The 16,006-nt window shown below is 43.9% G+C and overlaps 2 protein-coding genes across 2 annotated transcripts; one reads left to right on the top strand and one right to left on the bottom strand.

Annotated features, from left to right (window-relative positions):
* Positions 1 to 2,673: 2,673 nt before the first annotated feature.
* Positions 2,674 to 11,798, top strand: zgc:100868 (uncharacterized protein LOC554458 homolog). The gene is made up of 10 exons (XM_046414654.1): positions 2,674 to 2,854; positions 5,607 to 5,627; positions 5,857 to 6,016; positions 7,059 to 7,327; positions 8,172 to 8,317; positions 8,399 to 8,669; positions 8,975 to 9,146; positions 9,746 to 9,999; positions 10,129 to 10,226; positions 10,315 to 11,798. Exons 1-10 carry the CDS (start codon positions 2,788 to 2,790, stop codon positions 10,618 to 10,620), a joined length of 1,764 nt encoding a protein of 587 aa, XP_046270610.1. The 5' UTR covers positions 2,674 to 2,787; the 3' UTR covers positions 10,621 to 11,798.
* A 123-nt stretch (positions 11,799 to 11,921) lies between these two features.
* si:ch211-198p11.6 (guanine nucleotide-binding protein subunit gamma 4) lies at positions 11,922 to 15,453 on the bottom strand. The gene is made up of 5 exons (XM_046414656.1): positions 15,187 to 15,453; positions 14,667 to 14,723; positions 14,458 to 14,568; positions 13,240 to 13,377; positions 11,922 to 12,740 (listed from the first exon to the last, which is right to left on the bottom strand). The coding sequence occupies exons 2-5, from the start codon at positions 14,670 to 14,672 to the stop codon at positions 12,654 to 12,656; spliced, it is 342 nt and encodes a 113-aa protein (XP_046270612.1). The 5' UTR covers positions 14,673 to 14,723; positions 15,187 to 15,453; the 3' UTR covers positions 11,922 to 12,653.
* Positions 15,454 to 16,006: the final 553 nt, after the last annotated feature.

The raw sequence follows: 16,006 nt of genomic DNA, 5'->3' as shown, positions 1-16,006 counted from the left end.
CTTTTGTGTAAATGTCAATGCCATGTGTCTTCCTGGAAAATAAACATATTCTTCAAGATGATAAGTTCCTTAGGGTGTCCTCCTCGTAAGATTATGTCAAATGAAAACACTTGTATTTAACAGTTTTTTTTAAAAAAAATTAAATTTGAAATTTTAACATTTTAAATTTTAAAAGTTATCATTGAATTAAAATAGATTTGATGTGGATCTTTTTTGACACTTTGACAGTCTGCTTGCAGAGTGTAGACAAGCTGTGCGTATTGAAATGGTCTGATTGCAGTATAAATACACTAATAATCAGTGATCCACGCAGACAGGAACAAGTCTGTTCCTCCTACCTTTACCCAACCTAATGTTAGAGAAGCTGGACGTGTCCCCCTTCAGAAAAAATACAAAAGCTGAAAACTTCTTTCCTGCTATTTGAAAATACTGTAAAAATTCACACACATTTTATCTGTTTATTCATTATTTACACTAATGTCTTATAATGCACTGCATAACTTCAGTTTGATTGTTTCCCATAGACAACCAATGGGAACATTAACAGATGCTAACTTAACCAAAGCTAACAGGTGGACTGTGCTCAGAACGTGTCGACTGTTCGTTAGTTAGTGCTCAGAATGTACGCTAACTAGCTAACGTTGTCAAAAAGACATTAATAAAACAAGGCCCAACACTTTACAATCAGCAGTGCTAACACTCACATGACTTTCTAGTTTCACACTTTGTAATACATTTAAAAGTTTAAAAAGTGAAACATTCAAGAGGTACAGCATCACCACTTGGACAAACTACAAACTGGCAGAGCTGCAGTACACCTTAACACAGCAAAGCAATTTTTTAAATATTTATTTTCCAGTATAATGTAGAAGACACACTGAGCGTGTCTGGTAGATTTACTGCCCTGACTGACTGCTGAGGCCATATGTGGATATACAGCGAGTCAGGTGCCCCTGGTTGGAAATCTTGTGGTGCTAAACGAGTCAGAGGTGGCAACTGACATTTGACTGATAATATTTGTGTGCTTTTGTAATTGAATGTTTAAGCATGGTGATATCAGATAGACTCCAGTCCTCCTGCGAACCTGACGGATAAGTGGTGTAGAAAATGGATGGATGGATGGATATCAGTACTTTTACTTTATGTCTTCCAACACAATAAAACATGGGGATTCCACCGTACAGTCACTTCAGCCTGACTCACTGTGAGCCCTAAATGTCGGCTGAGAGATGTTTAGTTAGTCAGGGCATTCGGGGTGTTTGGCACTTCATGCCGTTTCTTCCTGCTCTTCTTCTTCACTGATCTGATGGAAGAGATGCTGGCTGTTTGTTCAGTCAGAGACAGTTTGATCAGTTCAGCTCTCCTCGATGAGCAGCTGTCAATCAGTTTCGTCAAGGTTCATCTACGTCACCTCCAGGAACTAAACTGTAGTTTATTTATCTTCCGTAAACTCATGATGAGTCATTACTCGAAACCTCCGTGTGTGCGGTTCAAAGTGAGGTTCTGTCAATAATCCTTTAAGCATTTTTCCACAGATTTGACTTTAGCGTGTTTCTCAAATGATTATTGAAATGTTTTCTGAGTGACCAACCTTTATAACAACTTGATTTCCAGTATTTATAATGGAAATTGTTCATGATTCATTAGGCAGCAATCAATGATAAAGTTAGAACATGCAAAGAGGAAACAGAAGAGCTAATCTGCTCCTTCAGGAGTGTGTGGGTGTTTGTGTGGATCAGGTTTGACTGACTGTGCTGAAATGTTCTTTTAAAAGATGTGACATCACCTTTTTCGATCTGAATTTCTTTGGTACCCGACGTACCGACTCAGCTGTCGTTTACACAGAAACATGGTGGATGTTTGGTTAATGGTTATTATTTATTAAATGAACAAATTATCATGTAACAAGGGAAATGAACTGCGGATATCTTGATTAGAGGTCAGATTTACATCACGGACGTGTCAGAAAACTGTTACTGTCACTTCACGGTCCTACTCATCATCCAATCAGTTTTTAGATTGGTTTCCTTCCTTACAGGCAGGCTTTGGTTTCAGGTCATCGTGTCTGACTCACTGAGGATTGCAGTTTGTGTACTTAAACATAAAATATCTTCCGAGTTTCCTCCAGTTATTTCTTCCTGCAGTTCAAAGACAGGCAGATTAGTCTGACTGGTGGCCCTAAATTGCTCGCAGGCGTGAATGATGTCTCTGCAATGAGCTGATGACCTGTCCAGGTGTGCCAGAGGCCCCTGGGGTCAGAGACCCCCGCCGTGGCAGATAATGGATGGACATCATGTGTTTTTAAAGCTGTTAAAACGAGCTGTACAGTCACAATTTCCTATTCCTGCCACCTATTCCTCCTTCAGCAAACTGGAAAGATGTGCAAAGATTTATGGTTAAAGAAATAAAGAAATAACCAGAGGTGTCGGGCCCAACTTGTCTTTTATCGCTTTTTAAATGCAGATGTGAAAGACATCACGAGGGGACATCCGAAATGTGACAACAGGTTTCACACAAAGCTTTCCTCTGTGACGTGTTTTTCAAGCTGTTTCTTAATGTGGAGTCTGAACAGGTGACTACAGGTGTGTAATAAAGGTACAACATTTTCCTCAAGTGCACCGGAAACACAAAGTACCCGAGTGTACGTACTGAACTCAGAGGCACACACACATGTGGTGAAAACAGGTGAGGCGCTGGGTGTGTCCCTGAACAGGTCTGCCGGGGAGGAGAGAGGGAGGAGAGGAGGAGGAGAGAGGAGGTTATTTATGCCGCGGCACATCGGCGGACATGGACTCAGTCATGGCTCTCATCAAAGTGATCTGTGTGGCGACTCTGCTGACTCTCCTGACACAAGGTAAGGAGCCTCCTCGCCGCACACACCTGAACCAATCAGGTTTAAGCTCTGCTGACCACCTCTGAGGGGGAAAACACTGAGTCATTAAGAATTAATTAAGAGACTTTACAGAAGAAAGTTTAAGAGTGAAAAGGTCCTGCACTCAAAATGAGTTCGGATCCTGTGACGCCCAACCAAAATCTGCAGGAAGAAATTGTTTAAAAGCAAGAAAAAAGATTTAATTTAATGTCAGAAAGTCTTTGTGCCATCTGTTCAAATGTTGGGGAAATATGACAGCACATCAGCTGCAAAGCTACCTGTGAGCCATCAGGTGAGTTTAGAGGAAAGACAAGTTTGAAACGTCCTTCTGAAAGGTCCACACTTCCAAAACGGATGAAATGTCTTCAGTTTCACGTCTCATGTGGACACCTTCTGAGGTGAGCTCCTCACTGTGGCCCGGGGGAGGATCACGTCACGGTCACTTCCTGTTGCCAGTCTGTGTTAAAACTGTTCAGCCTGCCAGTCACTGTGGATGACAACATCCTCACACACGTTCTTAAAGGTTTTACTCCTGATCTTTTGACTTCTGAAGGCTTCCATATCTACGTGCACCTGAGGTTTGCTCTTCTGATGGACCTGAGTCCTCCTCTGCCTTTATTTAAAACAGAGTTCAGTTTAAAGCTGAGATTGTTTTAGTGCTTGTTGAGACTCGTTTGTGACTGATGACACTCAGCTGTGTTCAGTTTACTCCCTTTGGAGAGGCTTTAAACGTTGCTCCTTGAGTTATTACTCATTTAGCCAACTGCCAGGCTTCAATCGAGAAGAAGTGAGTGTAAACGCTGGGTTTTCAGGACTCTCTGGTGTGCAGACTCACAGTTAGATTCAGTCTTGTGCTCCCCACAACAAGGAGATCAACTAACAAACACAGTCAATAAGAATGAAGAGAAATCAGAGCAAACATGCTGTGAGAAGTTAAGTTCAAAATGAATCTGGTGAATTTGTAGCCTTATGACTTTGTGTTCAGGTGTTTGTGGGCTGGTTAGCCTGTTTAATGGATGACTGTGACCTCCCATTCCTGTTATCGCTGGCCACAGGAATGTGTTCAGCAGGTGGGTTTCAGGTTAATGTGGAGAAACACCTCGTTAAGCTTCTGATTGCAAAATGTTTACTGAGCAGTTCGTCACCTCCCACACCACAGCAGCAGAGCCTTTTCTCACTGGATGCTTGACAAAGTGTGGAAAAGCAGAACTCGATCCCTCCCTCCAATTACAGCACGGAGATTAGTTCTAAAACGACATTACACAACTGTTTCCATGTTCATCAGGAACTGGACCTGACAACGGCAGCGTAGACCATTAACACAGGGTGTCAAACAGTGATTGTCTGCAGTCATACGTCTGTCATTAAAGGTGAGCGTCACCTCCTCCACGTCTGTCATTGTGGTGGCACAACAATGAAAAGGACATTCCTTATGAGAACAGAGACATTTGAAGTAAAGATTCACAGATGTCTGAATTTAAAAAACATAAACATTTTTTTTTTAAAAAAACGTGTTTCTGATGAGCACAAATGTTTTTAACAAATGCAGTTGATTTGTAGTTTTCATCAAAAACAATGAATGTCGACAAAGAATCTGCTCGTACACACACTGCCTGTGAAGCGGGAACATCTGGAACATCACATAAACTTGTTGTTTGTATACTCTTGTGCAAACAGCACATAAAGATGGCCGATGCATCTTTACTTCCTCTCACAGTACAAAATGGAGCTAAAACATCCCTGAAACGAGTGCTGCCATTCTGTTCTGGTGATGTCATTTGGAGCCAGAGTCTGTGCAGTAGTGATCAGGAGGTCGAGCCGCACCCTTTTCATGACATCAAATAACTAATTAAAGCCAAAATGATCATAAAAATGAACACCTGAACAAACATCAGCTTGATAAGAACTGCCTAAAATGACAGAAACCGTCTTTGGAAAAAATTTATTTGACGTGTACTTTGAGTTTTTAGTTTGGCTCGTGTCCCATCTGTTAACATGGAGGGGGAGGGGCTTAGGAGCTGTACTGCAGCCAGCCACCAGGGGGCTTAGCTGATTCCATGAATGTTTTCTGTGTTTCCTGTAAGTCCTAACTCTGGGTTCATTGTGGCCATGAGAGTATGCTAACAATTCCCTCAGACAGGCAGTAAAACCAGCTCGATGGCCACCAGATGACTTGCTGCCGCAGGGCAACAGACCCAACAACCTGATAAACCTGACATACTCATCATCATCGTACTCACCATCAGCATGATCCGTGTTTTCCAGTCATTAATCATTACTGTTGCTTCAGGGACATCTTTTTGTGTACCCATGACACAGTTCTGGTGCATGTTTGTATACTTTCAACAAAGTAAGCACTTATACTGGACCAACCTGTCTGTGTTCATTATTAAACATCATGTTTGACTAAGGCGGAAGGTGGAGGGTCGCCTTGGGTGGAGCCTGACTGGAACTTTGAAAGTCGCAGAAAAGAAAAAACACCTAAAAAATATAAAGGGATGAAATATATGTGAATATGAAGATAAATTTTGGTTATTGAAATCCTTTTCTGTACCGGGAAAACGATTTTCTCTCTCCTGAAGGAGGACAGCATCACTCATCAAATAAAATCTTTGTTTGACGAGGTTCACCACCTCGTCAGAGTGACTTGACTGAAGTCTGTCTTTATTTACAAAGCTGTTTTAGTTTGTAACCTGAATTCCAACACGAGCTGTTTTTCTGTTCTGTTTTTCAGAGTCTCACTCACAACTGAATGGTAAGTCAAAGTTTTCTTTCTGGCATGTTAAACATGTTGTTGGGACTTTGGTTGATCGTTTCATCAAAGACAGCAAGTAAAAGCATGTGAAGCATGTAATTCTGAAGTGATCCCAGACGTGATCCTCTGCTGACAGCCGAAGTTTTGCGATGCTGAGGACGCATCAGGAGCCGCTGTGGCCATCCAGGGACGCCTCCCTCACTGCTTTACTGTCTGTGTGTCTCCTCAGTGTGTGGCAAGCCTCCGCTCAACACCAGGATCGTCGGCGGACAGGTGGCCCCTGAAGGCAGCTGGCCCTGGCAGGCCAGTCTGCACCGAGGTGGGCACTTCTGTGGAGGTTCCCTCATTAACAACCAATGGGTGCTGACTGCTGCTCATTGCTTCCCCAGGTGAGCCGTGAGGGCGGGGCCAACCTGGGATCCTTAGTTTACCAAAGTAAAACTATTACTATGGGGCAAAAAATACTAAAAGAAAGTATTGCAAAGTGCAAATGTACTGGCATTAAATTATACTACTAAAGTACTCATTATGCAGAAAGACACATTTCAGAATCAGGTATGTTATATTATGGGATTGTAATTATTGATTAACTGATGTGTTCATCATTGTAACGTTGCAGCTGGTAAACATGCAACTCCTTTAAATGACTTGATATATAATTGTGGGTAGCCTGATCTATCATAATATATCAAAACAAAACTGGCAGGAATATCCACAGCGAGCAGGAAAAATCCAAAATCCAGAAGCAGGAGACGAGCAGACACACCAAACAAAGACCAGAATCACAAAGAGTGAGGCAAAAACACAGACCCAAGTCCACCAGGGATGGACAGGTGAACCGACAGGTGAACCTAATTAACCGTCAAAAAGGTGGGAGGGCCTAAAGAGAGGAAGTGTGAAGCAAAACACGACACACGAGGAGAGAAACCTTCAAAACAAAGCAGGAAAGAACTGAACTAAAACTCAAAAGGAGAAAATCATGCGTTTTCATACATGCTGCCAACCTGACAGTAAAAAGAATATTAATGAACAAAACCCCGAATGGAAAATCATTCATGTTAGGGACCAACTCACATAACGGGACTCACTAAACGGAGAGAAATTACTGAACATGTGAACAAGTAACTGAGAGAGCGATAAGATAAGATAAAATAATCCTTTATTGATCCCCAGAGGGGACATTTGAGTATTGCAGCATCTCAGGACGGAACAAGGACAGGAATGAACAAGTAGCAAAAAAAAATAGAAAATAGGATACAAACTAAAGTGTATTAAAACTAAAAACAAGATATGTGCACATCCTTCCAAGTAAGCTATAGTGTATTCAGTCCTATAATGTGGTTTATTTACGTAAAATGTATACATCATTTACATACTACATGCAAACTACCAACTTTGTCCTTTGTTCTGGTTCTCTTGTGTTTGCCTCAGCACCAGCACAAGTGGACTGATTGTGTATCTGGGTCGCCAGAGTCAACAGGGATTGAACCCTAACGAGGTGTCTCGGACCGTAGCACAAATCATCAGACATCCCAACTACAACTCGAACACTAACGACAACGACATCGCCCTCCTGAGGCTCTCCTCAACCGTGACCTTCACCAACTTCATCCTGCCGGTGTGCCTGGCCGCCCCGGGCAGCACCTTCTTCAGCGGCACCGACTCCTGGGTCACCGGCTGGGGCAACATCGGATCTGGAGGTGGGTCTGAGAAGGACTGGATTACCTTTATGTTCAGTGGGACACAGTGTGACCACAACTGTGTTTTCACCAGCACTTCAATGTGAAAATCTGGTTGCTCTTTTCCCCTTATGGTGGGGATATTTTGAGTAAAACACAATTTAAAGTGTTAAACAGGAGTAAAAACATGAAGGTAACTGACCTTTTCTGTTCTGGAAGAAGAGTCATTGAATGCAATTTGAGAAATTTCTGGCAAACAAGGAAAAGTTTTATTTACATCAGGGCTTTCTTACCAAATCACATCCGTTAGTCGTGACACAACACAACCGCCACAATAAAAGTTGCCACTGTTACATTTGATGTGTTCAAACGTGTATTTAAGGGTTTGACAAAGCTGAAGTGCTGGTTTAGGCACAAAAACCATTTGGTCAGGGTTAAAATACCTGGTTTTATAAACTTGGTTCCTGTTAAAACTGTTAAAATGTCTTGTGTAGTTTGGGCTCTACATTTTGATAATAATTTGTCTCTTGATGGTGGCAAGAGGAAGGTCAACAATCAGCCGAAATATTAAGACTCATCCTCTTGAATTTCCACCACAAATTTAATGGAAATCTGGCGAGAGTTTGGTCTCGACCTGCTCTGACTGGAAAGTGTCATGAGACAACTATAAATAAACTGAACTGGATTGAATTCTTTGTGATGTAAAGAGCAAAAACAACTTTAACGGGACCAGAAGGTCACTAACAACATGGTTTTTAGTTAGAAGTTGCGTCCCCGTCTCTGTCCTGTCCATCCAAGAGTGACAACAGATTCCTGTACTTTGTTTTGAAGTTCGGTGGTTGACCTGAATTTGTGTCTTTTTCAGTTCCGCTTCCTTCCCCACAAAATCTGATGGAGGTGGAGGTGCCGATCGTGGGGAACAGGCAGTGTAACTGCGACTACGGGGTGGGCTCAATCACGGACAACATGATCTGCGCTGGGCTTCGCACCGGAGGGAGGGACTCGTGTCAGGTGACTATTTGTACACCTGTGTTTGTGTCAGATTTTGTGTCCTGCAAAGACTCCTTCTCCTAAAAGTTTCTCTCCTCAAAGGGGGATTCAGGTGGTCCGATGGTGAGCAAGCAGAACGGTCGCTGGATCCAGGAGGGAGTCGTGAGCTTTGGAAATGGGTGCGCCCTGCCTAATTTCCCTGGAGTCTACGCCCGAGTGTCCCAGTACCAGTCCTGGATCAACAGTCAGATCACCAGCAACCAGCCGGGCTTCGTCACCTTCACGTCCACTGGGACCGACAGCGACCTCAGTGTCACCTGCAGCGGGTTGCCACCAGCACCAACCACCGTCCCTCCAACAACCACAGCCAAGCGTGAGTCCTACCACCTATTTCCCCTGGAGTGCTTTAAAACCAGATCTTTTTCTCCACACTTCATTTGTCTTCTGAATCAGCTTGTTCCGTCACTTCATTAACGCTGTGTGACGCAGAGGAACCCTAACCCCGACAGCAGAACTATTCCATGTCTAACAACTTTGGGTTCTTCACTGTAACTTGAAATAAGGTTGTATGGGTTTGAGCAAAGTCTGACCGAACAACTTGATTTTGTACTGATGGAACTGCAGATTCTGCTCAGCGTTCACAAGGCTTCTTAAAAAACCTTTTGCTTCTCCCTCCAGCTGTGGTCTGCGGTCAAGCCCCAATGAATTCACGCATTCTGGGAGGAAGCTCGGTGGCATCTGCTGGCATTTGGCCATGGATGGCAAGCCTGCAGAAGAATGGAAATCATACGTGCGGGGGGACTCTGGTGTCCCTGGACGCTGTGCTGAGCAACGCCGACTGCTTCTCAAGGTGAGACACCTGCCGTGAATTCATGACGGTATGTTCAGGGTTGAGAACAGAATGAAACATTTTTGATCACAGTTTACCGAAAAGGAACGAGCCGTGCCAGCAGCTTGTGTCCGCCATCTTGGACAGCTTGGTATGGCAACCCCGTTTGGACAAACCACACACAGAACTGCAGTAAAAAGTGGCAGAGTGTTAAGTTTAGTTATGCTTCCATTTGCTTCTGATTATTTCGGATGCTGCTGTACGGTCGGCTGTCGCAACAGTTTTTTTCAACTCATTTCAAAAGGCCTTTGTTGAAATGAAAGTCTGAAGAGCAACAGCAACAGAACAGCAAAGCTAACAACATGCTGTGATGGGAAAAACCACACGGCTGTCGATAATAAATAATCTGTGGCAAACGTAATCATGATCTTAACACAACACACGGTCAGATTTACTGCAGCTTTTGATTTAACGCTGAAATGAGCGTAAATCAGCGACTGCTAGAAGAAGCAAAAGTTCTGACGTATCCTATAGGACTCTTGAGAGTCTATGAAGGTCTGGTCCTTGCAGTAAGTTCTGAGTCTTCCAAAGTTCCTAATCCAGCTCATTTTATCCCCCAGTTCTCCCGTACCTTCTGAATGGACTGTGGTTTTGGGTCGCTTGAAACAGAATGGATCCAATCCCTTTGAGGTGACACTGAATGTGACAAATATCACTCTGAGCAACCTCACTGGGTCTAACGTAGCAGTGCTGCAGCTGGCAACGCAGCCCACCCTGTCCGACTACATCCAGCCCATCTGCCTGGACAGCGGACGGACCTTCACTGTGGGCTCCACGTGCTGGGCTGCTGGCTGGAGCTCCGGACGAGGAGGGGGTGAGTCCGCAACACACAGCTCTCATCATCTCACCGCTTTCGGTTTAAAGTCAGGCCACTGCACTTTGCTTTTGGCATTAACACACTGGAATGTGGAACCTTTTCTCATTTAATCACTTTTTCCATCAGAGGAACAAGTTCTGCAGGAGTTCCAGACCTCAGTGGTGAACTGTGGGAACACATCATCGAGTGACAACATTTGCACAGGTTCCTTTACACTGGAGCAGGTGAGTAATGACAAAAGGTGTGACCGCTCGGGACACAAAATCACAAACATGTTGGACTTGAACGTGTCCTTCCTGCCTGTTTGTTCAGGGAGATTCTGGCGGCCCGTTGATGTGTAAGCTGGACGGCTCTTGGTTCCAGGCAGCCGTGCTACCAATGGCGAACAACACCACCATTCAAACACGAGAGTCAATGATGGTCTTCACCAAGCTGAGCGTCTTTGAGAGATTCCTGGCTGCGACACTGGGAACGTTCTTATCTCCATCCTCCAACGTCAACAGCACCTCCACGCCGACCAGCATGGCCACCACCTCTGGGGCCACTTCTGCCCACTCGCCCTTCCTCTTCTTTGTCCATCTCCTCGTCCTCTCCGCCTGTCTCCCCCTCTTCTCGTAGAAACTTGATCTGTAAATAGTGATTTACGTGATGTCATGAGCTCAGATGAATATAAGCAACCTTGACTTTGAGGGACAACGTCAGCTTTAAGCTGCATCAACTAATCATTGACTTGATTCCTTCTCTGTTGGTGAGCAGCAGAGTAGTGAAGCTGGCAGGGTTTTGTGAGGCAGTTCTGTTCAACAGGACACTCAAACATCAAGCACTTCCATTCTGCCTTTCACACTGCATATTCATCACCCTGGGCTGTTAGCTGGCCCTGAAGCACACACTGGTAACCAGGGGCCGACCCTGAGGCTGTTCCAAGAACCTGAAACAAGTCCACTTTCTTTTTGCTTCAGGCACCTAAGACTACCATGACCTGGATGACTGAGAACCTTCACAGACAACTCGCATGCTGATTGATGGTTCAGCTGCACAGACAGCTGGTTAACCCACACTGTGGAGCGACTGACCATGAATCAGCCTTAAGCCCCGGGCTCCATAAGTCAGTCTGCACGTTCACTGGCACACGCCGCAAATGTCGTCATGCAGGATGAGGTTTTACTGTGGCCCTGCTGCAGGGTCAGCATGCCTTAGACTAGAGTCTAAAGGGCCAGTGAGGGAGAGCTTCATTAGCCCTGTGCTGAATGCAGTGTGAAAGGCTGACTGTGAACACAAGGCTGTGACCCCGTCGTTCACAAGGGGGTCAGGCAGGAACTGCTCAACGCTCAGCCCGCTTCACTACTCTGTAATGAAACATGATTGATCTCTGTTATCATAAGCTTGACTTTTCTTTTTTTGGACATTAAGTGCATCCAGTGTAATGTGAAAGGTGTGAAATGAAGACGTTTTTAAAGAAGTACTGAACAGATGTATGAAAGCAGCCTCGCTGTTCATGGTTTTTGAAGCAACACGGACTGTTGGGATATCTGCACCTTGTCGATTTTTAATCAACACAATGTTAAATCTGTGCACTCTTTGTTATATATTTTAACTGCTGAAATTAGTTGCTCCTTCTCCACAACAGGATTAGATTGGAAAATAAACCTAAAGATATCTGAGCAACACAGTAACCTGACCGGCCTGTCCATCATCTACCTCATGTTGTCATGCACCATAAAGAGCGACTGTACTATCTGAAGGGAATAACTGTAATGAACTTTAAACCTTTAAATGAAGTGAAAATCCTTTTTCGATTCCTTGCTTCAGACATTTTTCTTTATGCTGTCAGGGTGTGTTTGTGTGTGTGTGTGTATTGTGGAACAATATTATTGCCCACTGATTAACATCTATGAAATTAAAGACACACACAGAAAACATGCGCTTGGATTGTTTCTTTCAACTGAACTTGCCAGACATAAATGCAGTAATTACATACACAGAGCTGCCAACTCATTACTAGTTTATGGTAATTTTGAAGGAGACGAACATTCAGGACCACAGAAGGCGTCAAGTCCGAACAGACGACAGAAAAAGCACCTCCAGAAACACCGACGGGATCAAAAAAACCAGCTTTGATCACGCTGGGGTTCAGTCAAAGTGAAAAGACTGTGCAGTCAGATTTACTGTTTCATCATAAATAAAAAGACACCACACCAGCTGTCGTCTCATATGGAAAATAAAACCGTCTCCCTCACAGTAATGCGAGTGTTCCTTCTACTTTTAAAGGTGAGTTTTGGCATTTTGCAAGTGATGATACACACTGAGCACAAGCAAATCTGAGAACATCAGATTTAACACAAGAACATCTCTTCTGTCATACTACAAAGTAGAGAATTTTGGGGCCTAATTGGCTCTTCTTCAAGCACTTTGTGTGTGTAATATTAGCATGAAAATATAGAATAAAGTCATTAAAAAGGGGAGCATCCTGATGTGCTGTGGTATCAAACGCTTCATCTCCTGCTGTGACATGAGAGCTCGCCCCCCGGTGGCTCGCAGCAGAACAGCTCATGAACTCCTCTGTCCTCCTGAGAGAAGCACCGCAGGACTTCAGCTTGTGTGGTCGGTCAGTCAGTTGACCGTGGAAATCGGTGCGCTCCCGTCCCGTTCTTCTACCTGATCCTGATCTCAAAGCAGAGACAGTTGCAGGACTCGCACTCAGGAGGCTGGCAGGTGCAGGCACAGTCCCACTTGGCACACTGTGGGAGAACCAAGCAGACAGAAAAACATGAGTCCACTCCAGCCACAGATTTAAACTTTCTCTGGTGAGCTCTTTGCCCGGGATGCTCCTGATTTTAAAAAGAATAGAAACAAACCGCATGCCAGTTATGTTGCCTGCTGTTGTGTGACAGCTGGTGGTAACACAGTGTTGCTATGGAACGTTACTGATGAGCAGAAGCAGTTCAGGCCTGTTTGTGTGACGCTGACAAGCCGGCGTCTCCTGTCGACTCGACAGCATGAGACTGTGAGTGTTTTACAGACCCAGCAGTGATGCTAACCTCCGGCTTATGAAAAGACCAGAATGCAGAGAGAAGGTTTTTCCATGTAAACACGTCTGTCAGTGAGATAAATATAAAATGTCCTGGTGGAAAAGCTTATCGGAATTTCATTTTTGGGTGAACTGTCCCTTTAAATAACTGCGTGTCTTTGACGTGGATGTGATGCTGTGGTCCACGCCTCTGACTGGAGGCTACTCACAGAGGAAGTGGGGCACTTGTCGGTCCAACATGACTGCACGGACGGCAGACTGCAGTCACAGAGCTGTGCCAGCCTGAAGCACTGCTCACATACGGAAACGTCTGGGCAGCAGTCAGCGCAGTCTGAAGAACAGCGGTCCTTTGGGAGGGACAAAACAACAATCAGCATCACTTTCCACGTTTCCACATGAGCAGATCTGTGACCACAACTCAACTCTTTGTACTTTGTTAAATTTTAGGTCAGGATAAAACTCATTTTTTTAAAAAAATCAAGCATAATTGTGACGTGCAGATCGCAGGTTAATCTGCAGTTTGGGCCATAAAAATGAACTTTCCGACTGATAACAGACGGATTGCGGGTCGGTCAAACATACATCACTAATGAGTAAAATATTCACCTTCCACATCCCCCAGCAGAAGAAACAACACCTGTTGCTTTCATGTTCTAACGCCGTGTTGATTTAATTACTTATAGTTATGATATGTGGTCTTGGTCATGAATTAAACAAAAAATGATTAAAAATAAGGAGAAATTCACCAGTAACACATTTTAAAGAAATTACTACACTGAGCTGTCAAGCTCACCAATTTATTGTGAATCATCAAAGCCACTTTGTGTATAATTTAATATGATTACAGTAACTGTGTAATGACTGACTTATTCTTAGAAAATTCAGACAATCCTCAGTGAAAATTAATCAATCCAATACCCTGCTGTTCCAATCACCTGTTAATATGAAGTGAATCAACTCTGACAAACTTTTTCCCGGAGCAGTGCAAGCCTGGACTCATCAGATGATTAAGATACTGAAGAAACCTGACGTGACTCGGCCTTTCCGGTGCAGTGAGCATCATTTGAACACCAGGGGGCGCCAAAGACAAACGTTTTCACATTGTCCACATGGTGACTGGAGTTGATACTGGACTTCAAAGTCCTCTTTCCCGTTTGTTTCCACTTGTGCTTCCAAGTTTAGTGCACACACAACTCATTTTATTTGTCTCACACACACATGCACACTTGGACTGATGTCATTTCTGTTTAATATTGAACTGTTAACATTAAAATGTTCTGAAATGTCTTATCGTTCATGTACGTCCAAGCCCCCGTAAAGCACCTTGCCTCGCCTTGTGTCTGAATGTTGACACGTTAATAATACTTGCCTTGCCTCACATGTTACAGACTGTCATAAGGAGCCGTGACTGAGCCAGCAGCACCAACCTTGAGGCAGGATCGGATCCACAGTCCAATCCCCAGGACGATCATGTACAGGCTCAGAGTTATCATGAGCACAGCCGGGAGAGGGATGGCAAGCCCCCAAACAGGCAACACCTGAGGAGCAGACCAAGCAAGCAGGTGAGCACATCAGACCGAGAGGATCCGAGCAGGTGGTTCACGAATGGAGTCCGGACAGAAGGATTCTTTCTTACCTGCATCGCCTGTCTGCGGGAAGACACGTGTAACTGACGCAAGGTTCACACCAACATCTGTGAATTCAGACAGGTGACCAAAGGCGCTGAGCAGCTTTACTATCCTAATTATTTAGTTTGTTTTCTTCTGTGAATCTTACAGATAAATACAAGGCTGAAACTTTCTTCACTGTACTTTCTACTCCACGCTTAACAGCTTTTGTTTTGCATCAAAACACGAGGAGCACATGAAGTATCTGCAGCTCGGATTAGAGATGCACATACGATATAACAATGTGACAGCTAAAACAAAGCAGAACTCTTCCACAGAGCGGAGGAATCTCTATGTACTGGTATCTTTACTTCAAAGGGTCTACGTAAATACTGTTGCCATCGCTGAGTACACGGTTCGGTATGAACAGATACTTGAAACACTGAGCTACTCGAGTACCCTTACTAACTAACTAGTTTGCAGCCAGAGTGAGAAAATCAAACGCTGTTGTCGGTTCTGAAATAACAAAACTCAAAAGAAAGTCCGTACCTTAAAATGGAGGTGAGTGCAGTTTCTGTAAACGGTCTGTTAGCTAGCAGTGCTAACAGCTAAGCGTCCTGTCCGCGCCTGGACTCTCATTAAAGCGTCTTGTGTGCTAAATATGGACGCTGGTACATTTAAATTAAAGTCACGTGTTCCTCTTGTATCGCTAGTTGTAGAAAATGAGTGTTTTTACTCTGCCGCCCGCAGCTGAAAACAAACGGGATTAGCTATGGCGGTAGGTGCGTTGCCATGGAGTCGGACGGGTCTCTGGAAGGGACAAAATAGGCGCTCGGTACGGCGAATGGGGCAGTAAATCTGATGCTTGTGGCGGTGCTTTAAAGACACAAGGAAACAGTCTCCAAAAGGAAAAGCATCGTGTAATGTTTTAATGTTCAACGAATTAAAGTTTACTCAGAAAACGAAATGAACACGACCAGATTTTGTTTTTGATGACGTTTAGTTCTTAATGACTTCAAAATGTCCTGAATTCCACCCAAATCGTCCAACATGTTGTACAAACTCGTTCTCCTCATTCAGTTTGAAAATCTTCATTTTCACCCCTACAGACTTTTTTGTTCTTTTACGTATCATTCAACAATTTGTTTGTCAATAATTACTGTGTAAAATTTCCACCTGTAAGTGAGTAGAAACTCCACTGTAGTGGAGTTCAAGTATATATCACATAATAGAAATATGAAAAAAGGACTAAAATCAGATCTACGCACCAGAAGTCAGTGTGGTGAAAGTCACTCAAATGCAGTTCACGTCCATAAATGTGATGCTTTATGTCATTAAAATGTTTCAGACCGACACCAAAAAGCTCCTC

The sequence above is a fragment of the Scatophagus argus genome, chromosome 16, assembly GCF_020382885.2.
Source record: "Scatophagus argus isolate fScaArg1 chromosome 16, fScaArg1.pri, whole genome shotgun sequence".
In the NCBI taxonomy this organism is placed as follows: Eukaryota; Metazoa; Chordata; class Actinopteri; family Scatophagidae; genus Scatophagus; species Scatophagus argus.
This window is presented reverse-complemented; position numbering and strand designations above follow the sequence as displayed.

What these genes read in the sequence shown, in the direction of transcription:
- si:ch211-198p11.6 (XM_046414656.1), bottom strand. An exon ending in GGATCCGATCCTGCCTCAAG is followed by an intron (nt 13,378 to 14,457) that starts GTTGGTGCTGCT and finishes TCCCTCCCAAAG; the next exon opens with GACCGCTGTTCTTCAGACTG. An exon ending in ACAAGTGCCCCACTTCCTCT is followed by an intron (nt 12,741 to 13,239) that starts GTGAGTAGCCTC and finishes GTTCTCCCACAG; the next exon opens with TGTGCCAAGTGGGACTGTGC.
- zgc:100868 (XM_046414654.1), top strand. Translation starts at nt 2,788, where the DNA reads ATGGACTCAGTCATGGCTCTCATCAAAGTGATCTGTGTGGCGACTCTG. An exon ending in GAGCTCCGGACGAGGAGGGG is followed by an intron (nt 10,000 to 10,128) that starts GTGAGTCCGCAA and finishes TTTTTCCATCAG; the next exon opens with AGGAACAAGTTCTGCAGGAG. An exon ending in GTTCCTTTACACTGGAGCAG is followed by an intron (nt 10,227 to 10,314) that starts GTGAGTAATGAC and finishes CTGTTTGTTCAG; the next exon opens with GGAGATTCTGGCGGCCCGTT.